General features: G+C 45.5%; 1 protein-coding gene across 2 annotated transcripts in view; it reads right to left on the reverse strand.

Annotated features, from left to right (window-relative positions):
* Positions 1 to 486: 486 nt before the first annotated feature.
* The window catches only part of LOC115088467 (cytochrome P450 2U1), a 79,554-nt gene continuing 64,477 nt past the window's right edge, over positions 487 to 15,563 (reverse strand). For both annotated transcript variants that reach the window (XM_029596750.1, XM_029596743.1), the window contains one exon: positions 487 to 783. In XM_029596750.1, the coding sequence (XP_029452610.1) occupies positions 605 to 783 (179 nt within the window). In that variant the 3' untranslated portion in view covers positions 487 to 604. The remainder of the gene's footprint in view (positions 784 to 15,563) is intronic.

Here is a 15,563-nt window from a genome sequence, read left to right on the forward strand (position 1 = left end):
CAGTAATCTACTTCTTCACAGGCTTTCCAACTGCTGATTTCCCTATAAGGGTAGTTTGACTTTTTTTTTTCTCAAATAAGAAATAGATAAATGGCATGCCATCATTTCATATGTTAATATTCATGAGTGTTAGGACAGTGAGGTCTGAAGAGATACATGATGTGCATGGAGAGAGTTGCTTTCTTACAGGGTTAGCTTTGAAGCATTGTAACAGCTTAGAAATCTTTTTTATTCAGAACATGGCAGTGAAGGAATAAGAAAAATAAAGCAAGAAAAAATGACATTGTGAAATAAAGAAAATTAAAACAAAACAAAACAAAATCCAATGCCTATTTTTCCTTACAAAATCATACACTGCTTTTGAAATCATTGGTGAAAATTAATAGGAATTCCAAAAACGTTGCTGAACACAGTCTCATTAGTCCATATATTGCACTGATAAAGAAATGATTATGTCTTCCTTCTCTGGGTTCCAGCTGGCTTTACTTAAGCCTTTGATTGTTCAATAGAATCAGCTTTTTTTTTTTTTTTTTTGTGAAAGAGACACCATCAGGCAAAATAGTTAAATAAACAGTTCCATGGCTATGTCTACCTGCAGTTGTTTTCATCTGCTGGATATGTTAACATTAAATGGGATTGGTGCCAAGGTCAGACCAAATCTTCCCTTCAATGACGGTTTACTGGTTTCATCAGACAAACCAAAGGTGAAACTTTGCAGGAGATTCACAAACATCAAAAACAATTCCATTTTGGCCAACTGCTCCCCCATGCAAACACGATGACCTGAAAAAAACAAAACACAAAACAAAATAATTCTAAAACAGCATACAGGAATAATGAGGGCCATATTCACCGGGCTAGGTAGTGGCCAAGTTATCTGACTAAAGTTAGCCGGACAACTTGTCAGTAGTATAATGGGAACACTGTCACTCAAAATTGATATCAGCCAATCAGTATTCACTTCTGGTCTGAGCTCTGCCCCTGCTCCAAACTCTGTCCCCAGCTAGCCATAAAGTAGAGCTACTGTGGCATTTAGATAGCAATCTGTTTTTTCAAGAAGAGCTGTTCATAAATGGCATGGATGTGAAAATGAAACTAATGCGGAACAAAGATACATTCTGTTTAATGAGCGGCGATGCTTTATGAGCACTACAGACTCCTTATTTTATCCACAGTCTCCTTACAAAGTATGTTTGGGGCATGCAGAAGCTCTACTGAAAGCTAATGCCAAATACGCTGTGGACCGCGTAAGGCTGAAAGTCTTTAGCATACCTGCCGGAGGCTGTGTGACTAACCAGGAAAACCCTCTTTTTGGGTCAGTTATCCAAACCCCAAACTTGGGGTCTGTGGATAATGATGCTTTCATTGGTAATTACACTAAAAACCCCTTTAATTTTAAATATTATGATATTAATTTTGTTGCGCTGTATATGGATGGTGAGCAAGTTCCTGGGAAGCCTCTTCATCCAGATTTCAAGAAGGGATGCTGTGTAAGAGAATACATGCAGCTGGTTCAAATGACAGGTAAACATTTGAAAGACTGCATTATTGATTGATCATCATGAGTTTTACAAAGGCTGTATCTTACTGGCCTTTGACCTATCATCCAACCAGGAGTGCATGGACCACTACTCATTGATTAAAATTGGAAATCTGCAGGTGGAAATCTGCAGGCTGAAATCCGTTTTGCCAAAGCTTTGCCCCAACGGTGAATATGACTGTGTATGGTGTCTTTGACAACATTATAGAAATTAACCACAGAAGGAATGATCTTTTTAATTATCAACGATAATGAACACTGTACAGATCTTCCGTATTTTAATGGAGGATCCATATGCTACAAAATCTTTGTCAGATGTACTGTCCAGTGACTGGCTGCCAGATGTACAAATAGAAAGGAAACCTGCGTGCTTAGTAGTAAACACCCACCCCCATGACCTTCCTGGAGTGCATTGGTTAGCAATCAACGTGACTGAAAATGGCATTGGCAAATTTTTTAACTTCTATGGGCAACAACCTGATAGTTTATTCTTTCCTAACAGTATTATGAACTTTTTCAATAAACACTGTGAGGAAGTTTTATACCACGATAGTCTATTGCATCATCCGCTATCCATAGCCTATGGTTATCACTGTGTGTTTTTCCTACATCAACGCTGTAAAGGGCTGTCTTTTGGCAATATTTTAAAATTGTATTCTAAAGAACCATTGCAAAATGTCAAAATGGTATTACAATTTGAAAAAAAACAACAAACAGAGAAAACAAGCTACAGAATGTCTAGATCTCTTTGCTGTCTGTTTCACAGCCCCTAGTCGTGTGTTCCATATCAAGAATAAGAACATAAGAACATAAGAAATTGCCATGCTGGGTCAAACCAAGGGTCCATCAAGCCCAGCATCCTGTTTCCAACAGAGGCCAAACCAGGCCACAAGAACCTGGCAATTACCCAAACACCTAGAAGATCCCATGCTACTGATGCAATTAATAGCAGTGACTATTCCCTAAGTAAACTTGATTAATAGCAGTTAATGGACTTCTCTTCCAAGAACTTATCCAAACCTTTTTTGAACCCAGCTACACTAACTGCACTAACCACATCCTCTGGCAACAAATTCCAGAGATTTATTGTGCGTTGAGTGAAAAAGAATTTTCTCCGATTAGTCTTAAATGTGCTACTTGCTAACTTCATGGAATGCCCCCTAGTCCTTCTATTATTCGAAAGTGTAAATAACCGAGTCACATCTACTCGTTCAAGACCTCTCATGATCTTAAAGACCTCTATGATATCCCCCCTCAGCCGTCTCTTCTCCAAGCTGAACAGCCCTAACCTCTTCAGCCTTTCCTCATAGGGGAGCTGTTCCATCCCCTTTATCATTTTGGTTGCCCTTCTCTGTACCTTCTCCATTGCAACTATATCTTTTTTGAGATACGGCGACCAGAATTGTACACAGTATTCAAGGTGTGGTCTCACCATGGAGCGATAAAGAGGCATTATGACATTTTCCGTTTTATTAACCATTCCCTTCCTAATAATTCCTAACATTTTATTTGCTTTTTTGACTGCTGCAGCACACTGAGCTGACGATTTCAATGTATTATCTACTATGACGCCTAGATCTCTTTCTTGGGTGGTAGTTCCTAATATGGAACCTAACATCGTGTAACTACAGCTAGGGTTATTTTTCCCTATATGCAACACCTTGCACTTGTCCATGCTAATCCTAAATAAAAGCATCCCTCTCTCTTAAGGGCTTTTTAAAAATGAACCAAACGTCCATAGTTTGTTTTTTTAAATTATTTTTATTGAAAAGATATCATTACACATTCAGCCATTTGTATGTGTCAAGCAGTTTACACTTTTTACGGGGGAAAGAGATCTTTGCGCTTTATAGTCTTTGTGAACATTTCAGCAATTGTTGCAGAAGGATTTTCCTTGAGTAGTGCCAGCAGATCCCTGTTGGATGGGTTATCCATGACCGGGGAGGGCATGTTTAGATCTGCCAGGGTTTTCATGAACTCTCCCCAACCTTTGGGTATCCTCTGGTGTGAAAGAGCTTGGATCTGTGCAGCACCACGAACCAGTCTGGTAGGTTAGATCCACTTATAGGCTTTCCCTTGTATACAAGACGTACTGTCCTTATTCTTTGACAGTTTATTGCGCAGTACTTCTGCATTTTATCTATTGCACATGCTGGTGCAATAGCCAGCTCCCCAGAACCAGGGAACATTTTCTGTTCCCTGGTTCTGGGGAGCTGGTGTGCTCTAGAAATGCTGCTGTTCTGCATCATCCTGCACCGGTAGATACAGATTTATTTTTTCTTTTTCCATTTCTCCATGTTTGTTAAGCACCAGATAGTGCTGTAGAACTTCTGAATAATTGCTTGGCCTCTTCATATTCGGACATACCAGAACTTTGAAGTATTCCTTTCAATTCATCTAGTCTTTGAGCTGTGGTGGTTCGACAGAGACAGATCGCCAAGTGGCACACGTTTATTGCTTTGGAGAAAGCGTCGAGGAGAGGGCTGCAGACTCCGTGAAGTTGGTTTTGGGAAACATTCAACCCCCTGAGGAAAGGCATTTCGTCTGGGGATAACGTACAAGAAGATGGACACACCAACCTGAATCCGGGAAGTCTGTTTTTTACCTTTTATTGACATTCTCGTTGAGCATAGGGGATTAACCTTTGCGGTCACGCATTTAAAATAGCACTGCCACGGAAGAGTTTTTCATGTGTTGCTAGGGACAACACAAGTTTATATAGAAAATTTTCAAAAAATTATTTAAAGTTTACCGAGGAGGAGGAGGAAGGTTGATGATTATAAGCTCACCTTACGGAGGTGCGGGGCACCTACACTTTGTATGAAACCTTTCTCTGACTCCAAAAAATATTTTTTAAAAAAATTTATACACACAAAAAATGTTTTCACCACAGACAGTGTAGGTATTTACTTTATTAAAATTCATTCACAACATATATACTATTCATTCAAAGGTTTATTGAATTGCAGAGCGACAGAGCGTCAGCTCTTGATTGTTTTTGTTTAACACAGCAGTTCGCTATACAGGTGTAACTTTTGAAACACTTGGGTTTAGCCATTACTTACAGCTATGTCAGTGCCTTGTGAAAGATCCTCTCAGTAGTGCTGAGTCTGGCACTGTCTCTGTCTGCCTCCTGCAAACCCTGGTCTTCACATTCCTCTGCTTCAAAATACCCCGAGTCCTCTCCTGAACTTGTCTCTAGTGTCGGAAGGGTACTCCAGATTCTAGTAGCTTGTATGGCTTCTATATGCTGTACCCAGGAAACTTGTTACTTTTCCAGATTTTCCTGCAGAATTTGCTGCTTAGCTACCCAGGATTGTGGAAAAATTCCCAGCCGTTGCTATCCCTCCATGAAGTTTGAAGTAAAGTCTCCATATTAGCTTAGTATTTTTGCTCTGTTGTAATCAAGGCTAGTTGCTCTCAAGGGACCAAGCCCTGCTCAGCTTTCCCTCTTTTTTTTCTCTTTTGGAAAAAAGGACACAATTCTTTCTCAGAATACACAGCTGTCCACTTCTTTTCTCTTTTTTTTTTTTTTAAAGAAAAAAAAACATCCTTATGCAGCCTGACTCATTTTTTATATCCCTTTCTCCAGGAAGAGCTACCCTCCTTAGCCTACAATAACTTATTTACAAGCTGCTGAGGCAGGCAGGCCCAAGGGAAATTCTCTTTTTCCTTTTTTCTCTGCACATATTTTTGGTCTGTGCCACTGCTTAGACCAAAATTCCTCAGCACAAGTTTCTCCTTTGTGTACTGCTTTAAGAACAAGTTTCCAAGAAAATTCCTCTTCTTACTTCTTTTCTTTTAGTGTGAATCCCTGGTCTATGCTGCTGTCTAGACCAGAACTCCTCAGCTCTAGTTCCAGCTTTGTGCAAGGCTTTAAAGCAAACCCAGATTTCTAAAAAAAAAAAAATACTATGTATACAGAAGCAGATGCAGTCTTCTAGCCAATTGGAAAGTGTCTGCTTGGCAATGGTTATTCCCAACTTGTTCTGGGTAGACTGTCTATGGGATTCTGTCCACTCCAAATAGAAGGCTAAGGCTCTTTTGCAGTGAAAATGTACAGCGCTTGTTTGCCTTGGTGCAAATGAGGCCTGGGAAAAAATGTTGGTAGAACAATGGACTGAATAAGATGGAAGTCCAACACTACCTTAGGCAGGAACTTAGGGTGGTCTTGCACATACATTCTATCATGAAAACATTTTGTGTAAGGTGGATAAGTCACTAAGGCCTGGACCGCCACCACAATTATGATCTTCCACGTCAGGTATTTCAGGTCATTGAAGCACAAAGGCTCATAGGGAGCTTTCATAAGCTGAGCTAAAGCCAGGTCCCAGTACACAGCGGGAGGCCTTAGGGGAGGCTTCAACTGAAGTAGACCTCGCATGCATCATATAACTATAAGCTGTACAGAGATAATCTTACCTTCTACACCATAGTGATATGCACCAATTGTATTCAGGTGAACTCTAATGGAGTTATTCTTCAGACTAGCCTCTGAAAGGTGTAGAAGATAGTTAAGCACTTTTTGTGTGGCGTAGGAAAAAGGATCTAGGGCTTTCTGCTCACACCACACTGAAAACTTCTTCCACTTCAGTGCATAGGACTTTCTAGTCGAAGACTATCTGAAAGCCACCAGGACCCAAGACCCACCTTCTGAGAGATCGAGTGGTTATATTATCAGTCTCTTAATATCCAGGCTGTGATTGACAGGGCTTGGAGGTTGGGATGTCGCAACCTTCCCTGATCCTGAGTGATACAATCTGGGGAAGTCCCCAGCCTTTCGGCTTCCTAATGGACATCTCCAGGAGTGAAAACCAGACTGTCTCAGCCAATGGTGGACTATGAGAATTGCAGTCCTCTTGTCCTCACAAAGCTTCAACAAAGTCTTCAACACCAGTGGAGTTGGAGGATATACATACAGGAGACCTTCGCCCCAATGTTGGATGAAGACGTTGGAGGCTAATTTTCATGTGACCTGTATAGGGAACAGATCCGAGGAATCTTCCTGTTCCAAGGAGAAACAAATCCAACTCCAGGCTTCCTCACAAGCAGAAGATCTGATTTGTCACCTCTTGCTCCAGAGACCATTCATGGGGTTGGAAGGAATGACTCAGCCTGTCCACTATCACATTCTTCATCCTGGCCAGATACATGGCCCTGAGCACCATCCCCTTGGACAGGCCCATTACCATATCTCAACTGCTTCCTGACACAGGAGGTATAAGCTCTGCTTGTTGACATACCACATAGTCACCTGACTGTTGGTTTGTATCAACATAACTTTATTCGATAAACGATCTCTGAAAGCCCACAGAGTGTACCAGATTGCCTGGAGCTCCAGAAAGTTGATCTGGCACAGTTGTTCATGGGCAGACCAAAGACCTTGGGTGCTGAACCCATCTACATGAGCTCCCCAGTCCATGGTAAGCTCCCTAGCCCATCAGTGGTAAGGACAATTTAGACCTGAGGACTTTGGAAAGAGTCACCCTGTTCCAGATTGGAATCCTCCCATCACCAGGACAAAGAATCCAAGAGGGGCGTGGTAACTCAGATGCAATTCCAGAGCCCCTAAGTGACTTGGCGCTACTGGGACCATAGTGTCCAATGGGTGCTCCTCATTTATAGCCTTGCTCAGGGAGCGACATATACTGTTGCAACCATGTGGCCCAACACCCTCAACATGTGGCATGCTGAGAACTGCTGACTCTCTTGGATCTCTGTTGTGATGGTCATTTGTCATAGCAGAAAGGCCTTGTCTAGCAGGGCTTCTATGAAGTCCAATTTCAGTGACAGGCTGAGATGGGACGGGGTAGTTGTTGATGAATCCTAGTGACCCCAATACCCGGATGGTCAAACACAGACTCTTTGCCCCCTGCCTGAAAGGTGGTCTTGACCAGCCAATCATCCAGTAAGGAAAAACATGGACTCCCAATCTGCAAAGATGCATCGCCACCATCACCAGGCACTTTGTAAAGACATGTGAGGCTGATGCTAACCCAAACGGCAGAACACAGTACTGGAAGTGCTGCTTTCTCACCACGACTCTAAGATACTTCCCGTGAACTTAGAAGATCTCAATGTGAGTGTATGCGTCCTTCAGATCAAAGGAGCATAGCCAGTCCCCTTTTTGACACAAGGGGGATCAAGTTGCCCAGAGAAACCATCCTGAACTTTTATTTCTTGAGAAACTTGTTCAGGGCCTTTAGTCTAAAATAGAACGGAGTCCTCCTGTTTTCTTTGGAATCAGAAATTACTGGGAGTAAAATCCCTACACTCTTTGCTGAGGTGGAACGGCCTTGACCACTCAGGTCATTAAGACGGAGAAGAGCTCCATGAGGAGTAATTCTTGATGCACTACTGGCCTCCTATAGGGGCTCGGGGGTCAATTTGGTGGGGTATTCAAAAGATTTAATTTGTACCCTCCGTGGACAATGGACAGAACCCACTGATTGGAGGTTACACTGGGCCACCGGTTCTCATAGACCGCAGCCTCTCGGGTACAGCAGACTCGGCTATGTTCCATACAATCCAGTGAAAGCCTTATCCCATGAGTTGAATGGGATGCTGGCTGGGGCTTTGGGGCCCTCTGCTGCCTAGGGAAGCTGTGAGTAGCCTGCTGCCTGCTGACAGGGTTGAGGAGGCATAAGATAGTATTTCCTCAGTTGGAAGAAAGACTTCCTCTGCTCAGATCTCCTAGCATAGGAGGACATGTCCTGGGTACTGGTGGAGACTTTCTGTAGTGTCGCATAGTGCTCCTACATCTGAGCCACCGTGTAATTCACCTTATCTCCAGAGAGATTATCTCCAGTGCATGGCACATCAGCGAGTCGCTCCTGCACTTCCTGATGGAGATCAGATGGTCTCAGCCAGGCGAGTCTGCGAGCACCGATCCCAGTGTTAGAGACCCTCGATGTCATCTTGAAACATTGTAGGTTGACCTGACCCTGTATTTTCTGCACTCCAGGCCCTTATGTACCAGCAACTGGATAGTTTCCTGCTGCAGTTGAGGCAACTGCACGGACACCTCCTGTATCTGCTTCCAGTTACCCCGTATATATTAGCTCATGTAGAGCTGGTAGGCTGCTATGCGGCAATAAGCATGGCACCCTGAACAACTTTCTTTCCAATTGCATCCATGGCCCTCTGATCCTTTCGTGGGGGCACCAGGGATTGGGTCTGAGTGTGCTTGGCCTTTTTGAGAGCAGATTCGACTATCACAGATTGGTGCGGCAGCTGATGCTTGTTGAATCCAACAGACTTCTGGATGAGTTACAATGCATCCGCCTTCCTATTAAAGGGAGGAACTGAAAGGAAGTGTTCCCACATCCTCATCAGCAACTCCACAAGGATCTTGTGTACTGAGACTGCCATGATTTCCTTGGGAGACTTCATGTACTGGAGGATATCCAACATCCTGTGCCAGGTATCCTCTTCACTCTGTAACTGAAATGGGATGGCCTTTGCCATCACCCTGACAAATCCTGTGAAGGAGAGGTCTTCTGGAGGAGACTTCCTTCTGCCTGCGGGAGGAGATGCATCTGAGTGGAGACCATCTGATGCGTCATCATAGACATCGGAGTCACCATCCCCCAAGGGGATACATGGGTCCTTGCCCTCACTGACTGAAGGAGGGGATGGGACCCTAGGTGCTCAGTCTCTAGTTAGAGGTATGGGCATCGACTAAACTGGCTGTGGGGCCTTGGGCGCTGGTATTGCCCCAGTTGCCATAGGAGCTTCCTCTTCCAAGAAATTGTGGTCAAGCACCAGATCGGCTGGTGGCACCCCCTTTGCCCTGCCAGGCATCGATTAGCACATGCAGGGATTCTAGCACATGCAGGGATTCTAGCAGCAGCTCAAGGATGGACAGTACCGGTCCCAGTGCTGTTGGTGCCCCGACGCTGAGGCTCCTCACTGTCCTCTCCATGAACAACTGCACATTCCTCTCCAGCTCCTCCTCAAAAAGCGCCGATGACAAGATCGACTTGTACCCAGGAGGTGTAGCCATATCCTCTTCAGAACCGAGAGAAGGATCAGTGGCAGGCATAGAAGCTGGTGGAGACCATTGCTTACCCCTGGTATTGATGGAAGCTTGGTGCCCCTCACCATGGGGATGCTTGAGGGGCATTCAGCTGAAGCTGGTGCATCCTTGTGCCTAGCACCGTGCAACAACGGAGAAAGATGCCAATGCTTCCTCAGTTTCCCTCTGTGCTCGGATTGATCGTTCACTGGTTCTGAAGTCAAAGACAATGAACCCCCATGTCTTCAACCGACAGAACTAACGATCCCACCAATGTCGAAGGATCAGTGTCCCTTGGTGTGGGTTTGTGGCACCTTGATGCCAATACCTCCAGCCTTCTCCGACCCAAAGAGTCGCTCCATCTTGACGAGCCACATCTTATACCCTTTAGGGGTTATTTGAATGCACTTGCTGCAACCCCAGATGTTGTGTGATGCCTCCTGCAGAGGATACATTGATCATGGGGGTCCGTGATCGACATAGTCCTCGAGCACCGAGGGCATGGCTTAAACCTGGAGTGTACATGACAACTCGAAACAAAAGGGATGCAAAATCAAACTCGATGAAGGCAGCCTATGATGGCCAGCAGGCACCGAAGGCACAGCTGCCTGGAGGAAACGACTGCAAAAGAAAGCTTACCTGTAAACGCCAACAAACCTGGCTAAAGAGGATAAAGGGAGAACTGGGAGGTCCCCGGGTTAATACTGCACGACTGTGAGAAGAAAAACAAACAAACCATGAAGCACGCATATTAATGTCAGAGAAGGTAAAAAAAATGAGAAAGACTCAACTGCTGCAACACACTAGGCTCCCAGGCTCCATCTGATGGTGTCACCCATGTGTGAGGGCTGCCATCCTACTTGTCCTCAAAGAAGTGTTAAAATTTTAGTTATCCGGCTATGCTGAAAATACATATTATGTATATTTTAGATATGTGAACATGTTGCGTAGATTTATGCGCATTTTATATGGTGTGCAAACATTTGTGTGCACAGTATAAAATACATGTGCATGAGAGTGTGCATCCATATAGCCATGTATATGGGCTCGTGCTGGTTTTAAAATTATCCTCCCTATTCTTAAATTTATAAAGAAGGGTAAAAAAAGCTAGTGAGTTTGAGGAAATTGACTCAGCTTAAAAATGAAGGTGGCTTGAGGTTTCCATACATTGTTAAGTATGGGAACTGGATAAAAAAGTAAAGGAACTGGATGAAAAAGTGCTGAGACCGTATCCTCTAAGCTGAATATTGCATGCTAAGAATAAAGATATATATTGTGGAACTCACTTGAAATAACTTGGCAAAGCCTGCTAGGGAATCCTAGAGAAAGTTATGTGCATTGCACAATAGGAAATCTGCAGTATCATTGTGTTTACCCTTGATAGGGAAAGGCAATTTTTCCCTAGATATGGAAAATAAAGAATATATGAATTGGCTAAACCCGGGTGTTAGAATAAAACAGGATTTTTTGTTGGATAATAAAACAAGAGTCATTTCTTTTCAACAACTCTAAGGGAAAATTGATGTCTCCAATAAGCATTTTTTATGTTTCTACAAATCAGACATTACATAATTACAGATACAGTTGTGTTCATATGTTTACATATCCCTGGCAGAATTTGTAAGATGTGTAGCATTTAAAGAAAACATGAGTGATCAGTCTAAACACGTCTATTATTTTTAATGTGTTTCAAATTAAACTATTATGCTTCATTTTATTTATTTATTTTATTTAGGCATTTTTTATATATCGAGCATATCGCATACACTTCACGTCGGTTTACATAAAAGTTGGACAAGCCGTTAATACTTTGTCCCAAAAACTAATAGAATAAAATTAAAATAAAATTAAAATGGAACATAATTGAATTAAAACCCCGTAAGGGTCTATAGATTTATATCTTCTGATAACATACTAACTATAAATTACAAAATAATAAAATACAATTTAAAATTTAATAAAACCATACATGATGGTACTATCATATAGAACTAAAAAATTAAAACATATTAAGTATTTTTTACTAGAGCTAAGAAGAATTCCTAGGGGGGAGTCCCTGAAGGTGTTAATCTGTCTTAATAAAAACCTGCTCAAACAACCATGTTTTAACCTGTTTCTTAAATGTCTGTATCCTAGCCTCTAATCGTATATTGTGTGGGAGAGAATTCCAGAGTTTTGGCCCAGCCAACGAAAGTGCCCTTTCCCTGACTGCGTTCAAGTGCGCTAATTTTGGTGATGGAACTGTGAGTAATGCCTTGCCCGAAGATCTCAGATTACGAGCGAGGTTGAGAATATGAAGAGATGCATTCAACCATTCTGTGTTGTCACCATAAAGATGCATTCAACCATTCTGTGTTGTCACTATAAACTCTTATGAATAAGAGTCAGACATTTATATTAGATTCTTGCCTGCATAGGGAACCAATGTAACTCCTTCAAAATGGGAGTAATATGATCAAACTTCTTGACATTTGTTACATTTATTATAATCATTAAACAAACCATAACATTACGGGAAATAATAAAATGGTCCTCTTCAAAGGTTTGTATACCCTTAGTTCTTAATATCGTGTATTGCCCCCTTTTGCATCGATGATAGTTTGCAGTCTTCTGTGATAGTTGAGAATGAGGCCCTTTATTTTCTCATGTAAAGCTGCCCATTCCTCTTGGCAAATAGCCTCCAGATCCTGTAAATTCTTTGGTTGTCTAGTATGAACTGCATAGTTGAGTTCTTCCCAAAGTGGTTCAGTGATGTTGAAGGCAGGAGACTGTGATGACCACTCCAGAACCTTCACTTTCTTCTGCTCAAGCCTCTGAAGGGTCGACATGGCCTTATGTTTCAGATCATTGCCATGTTGGAAAGTCCAAGTGCGCCCCATGCCCAGATTCTAGCTGATGAATGCAAATTCTCCTGCAATATTTTCTGATAAGATGCTGCATTCATCTTGCCATCAGTTTTGACTAAATTCCCTGTGCTGTCTTAGCTCACATGCCCCCAAAACAGCAGAGATCCACCTCCATGCTTCACAGGAGGCATAGTGTGCCGGAGTTCCCTTGCCAGTACCCTGTTGGCCAGGGCCCACGGCATCCGGCTCGTCCGCCCCCCCCCCCCCCCCCCAGGGGCTCTGCCAGCGGGTCCCCTTCCTCCGAGTCCGTGGACTCATTGTCAGTGTCCTGAGGGACGCCCCTCACCGGGCGTTTCCCCTTCGGTGGGTCAGAGGCCCTCCTGGGCCTATCCGCAGCCTTCCTCTTCCGGGAGTCCGGCCGGTCTGCCGAGCCCCCTGCCGCTTTCTTTTTTCTCCTGGCCCGCTTGCACTTCAGGACTTTGCGCAAAAGAAGCGCAAAATCCGCTGAAAAAGACGCCTCTGACCCCGATGACGTCTCATCCACGCTATCCTCTGCCGGGGATGCGGCCCCCCCCGGGCGGCCGCTGCTGTGGGGAAAGTGTAGGAGGCAGGCCGCCATTACCGGCAGCCCTCCGCGTGGCCTCCTGCACTACCCCCAAAATGGCCGCCATTACCGCGCTAAGCGGGAACGGGTCCGAACTGCCTTCCCCTCGTTGGACTGCCCGCGGCGGCGATCGCGCCGGCCGAGATCGGCCCCCCCGACCGACCCTGGACGGCCCCTCGCCCCCCGGAACGCAGGAGGAGCAGACTCCATCGCGCGACAAACGCGCGCGCACTGAGCCGCATGTGCGGCAAGAAGAGCCCCTCGGCATCCCCGAACGCGCCCCGCACGGAGGAACTTACAAAAAAATTGAAAATTTCGGTCGAAAACCCCGACCCGCGGTGGGAACACCAGAAAAGGAGAGCCGGCACGGTCAGAAAATAAACAGACTTTTTTTTTTTTTTACTTGCGCTGTCCCTGGTCCTGAGGTTCTGCTCCAGCGGGGGTGAGTGAACTGGGCTCCCCGGTGTCACCCCCGACGCTGCTGCCTGAGACAGGCCGAGCCCTCGACCCTCAGCAGCGGCCTCAACCAGGAGGGGATGGTCCCCTCAGAACCTTCCAACCCCCCTGGGAGGCTCCAGGACGAGGGAGACTGCTGCACCTTCCGTGGCTTCTTCTTAAAATCTTTTTTTTTTTTTTTTTTACTTAAGACTTCCTAACCAGACCTCAATAAACCAAAAATAACCCCTGACTACCAACACCCAGGGAACACATAGGCTGTGAATGACCCTGCCCCATCTGCTGGAGACAGAGTAAGACTGAGAGGCTGTGAGTGGCACCTTACTATATGTAGGGAAGTCCGGCAAGTTTTGCTCTGTCTCCATCTGCTGGAAGTCCGTCACCACCTTTGGCAGGAACTTAGGGTGTGTGCTCAGAACCACCCTATCGTGAAAGAACTTCATGTATGATGGATAAGACACCAAGGTCTGAAGTTCACTGACCCTGTGCGCCAAGGTGACCGCTACCAAGATGATGACCTTCCAGGTCAGGTACTTCAGGTAACAGGAGCGCAAGGGCTCAAAAAGTGCCTTCATTTGCTGGGCCAAGTCCACATTAAGGTTCCAGGACACAGCGGGGAGGCCTTAGAGGTGGCTTCAGCTGAAGCAGGCCCTGTATGGAGTGTCCCACGATAGGTTGTACCGAGATGGGCGATCCATCCACACCTTGGTGGTAGGCCCCGATGGCACTGAGATGTACCCTGACAGAGTTGGTCTCCGAGAGATGCAGGAGGTAATCGAGTAGCTTTGGTGTGGAGCAAGGGAAGGCATCCAATCCATGGCACTCACACCAAACGGAGAATCTCCTCCATTTCAGGGTATAAGATTTCCTAGTGGAAGGCTTCCTGACACCACCAGGACCTGAGACACATCGTTCGAGAGGTCCAGGGGCTGTAAAATCACCCTGTCAACATGCGAGCCATTAGGGACAAGGTCTGGAGGTTAGGATGGAACAGTCTGCCCTGATCCTGTGTGATAAGGTCTGGGGAGGTCCCCAGACTGGTCAGTTCCCAAAGGGAGAGATCCTGCAGAAATGTGAACCAAATCTGTTGCGGCAAATAAGCAGCAATGACAATCATGGTTCCTTGGTCCTGTTGGAGGTTCAGGAGAGTCTGTGACACTAGTGGAAGTGGAGGATACGCATACAGGAGGCCCCTGCCCAAATGGTGGGTGAAGGAATCTGATGCCAGCTTGCCGTTCTCCCTGACCAGGGAGCAGAATTGATCTACCTTCCTGTTGCAGGGGGAAGCAAAGAGATCCACGTCCGGGGTTCCCCAAAAATGGAAGATCCAATCCGCAACCTCCTGCTTCAGGGAGCATTTGTGGGGGCAGAATGAATGACTCAGGCCGTCCGCCACTACATTCTCCATTCCTGGCTGGTACATGGCTCACAGCAGAGTGCTCTGGGACAGAGCCCAAACCAGATCTGGACAGCCTCCTGGCAGAGGAGGAATGGTCTCGTGCCTCCTTGTTTGTTCAGATACATTGCCACCTGGTTGTCGGTCCAAATGAAGACCACCTTGTTGGCCAGGTGATCCAGAAATGTCCAAAGTGTGTATTGGATTGCCCGGAGCTCCAGGAAGTTTATCTGCAAATGTGCTTCCTGTGGAGACCACTGACCCTGGGTATGGAGCCCTCCCCCCCCCCCCCCCACATGGGCCCCCCAGCCCTGGTGGGAAGCAGTTGTGGTGAGCACAACTTGAGCAGGGAAAGCCTGGAAGGGTACCCCTATCTCCAACTTGGATAGGATCTTCCACCACAACAAGGAGACCCGGAGCGGTTGAGTAACCCAGATGCGCACCCACAAATCCTAGGTGGCCTGGTGCCACTGAGACCATAGTACCCACTGCGCCTTGTGCATGTGTAAACAGGCGAAGGGAGTGACATGGACGGTCACAGCCAAGTGCCCCAACAGGTGCAGCATACGGTGTACTGAAACCTGGTGACTCTGAGAGATCGCTCCTGCCAGGGACACTAAGGTAAATGCTTGCTCCCGGGGCAGAAACGCCTGAGCTTGAGTAGTGTTGAACCTGGCCCCAATAAAGTCCAGCTGCGTGACGGG

Source organism: Rhinatrema bivittatum, chromosome 1 (assembly GCF_901001135.1).
Source record: "Rhinatrema bivittatum chromosome 1, aRhiBiv1.1, whole genome shotgun sequence".
NCBI classification, from domain to species: domain Eukaryota; kingdom Metazoa; phylum Chordata; class Amphibia; order Gymnophiona; family Rhinatrematidae; genus Rhinatrema; species Rhinatrema bivittatum.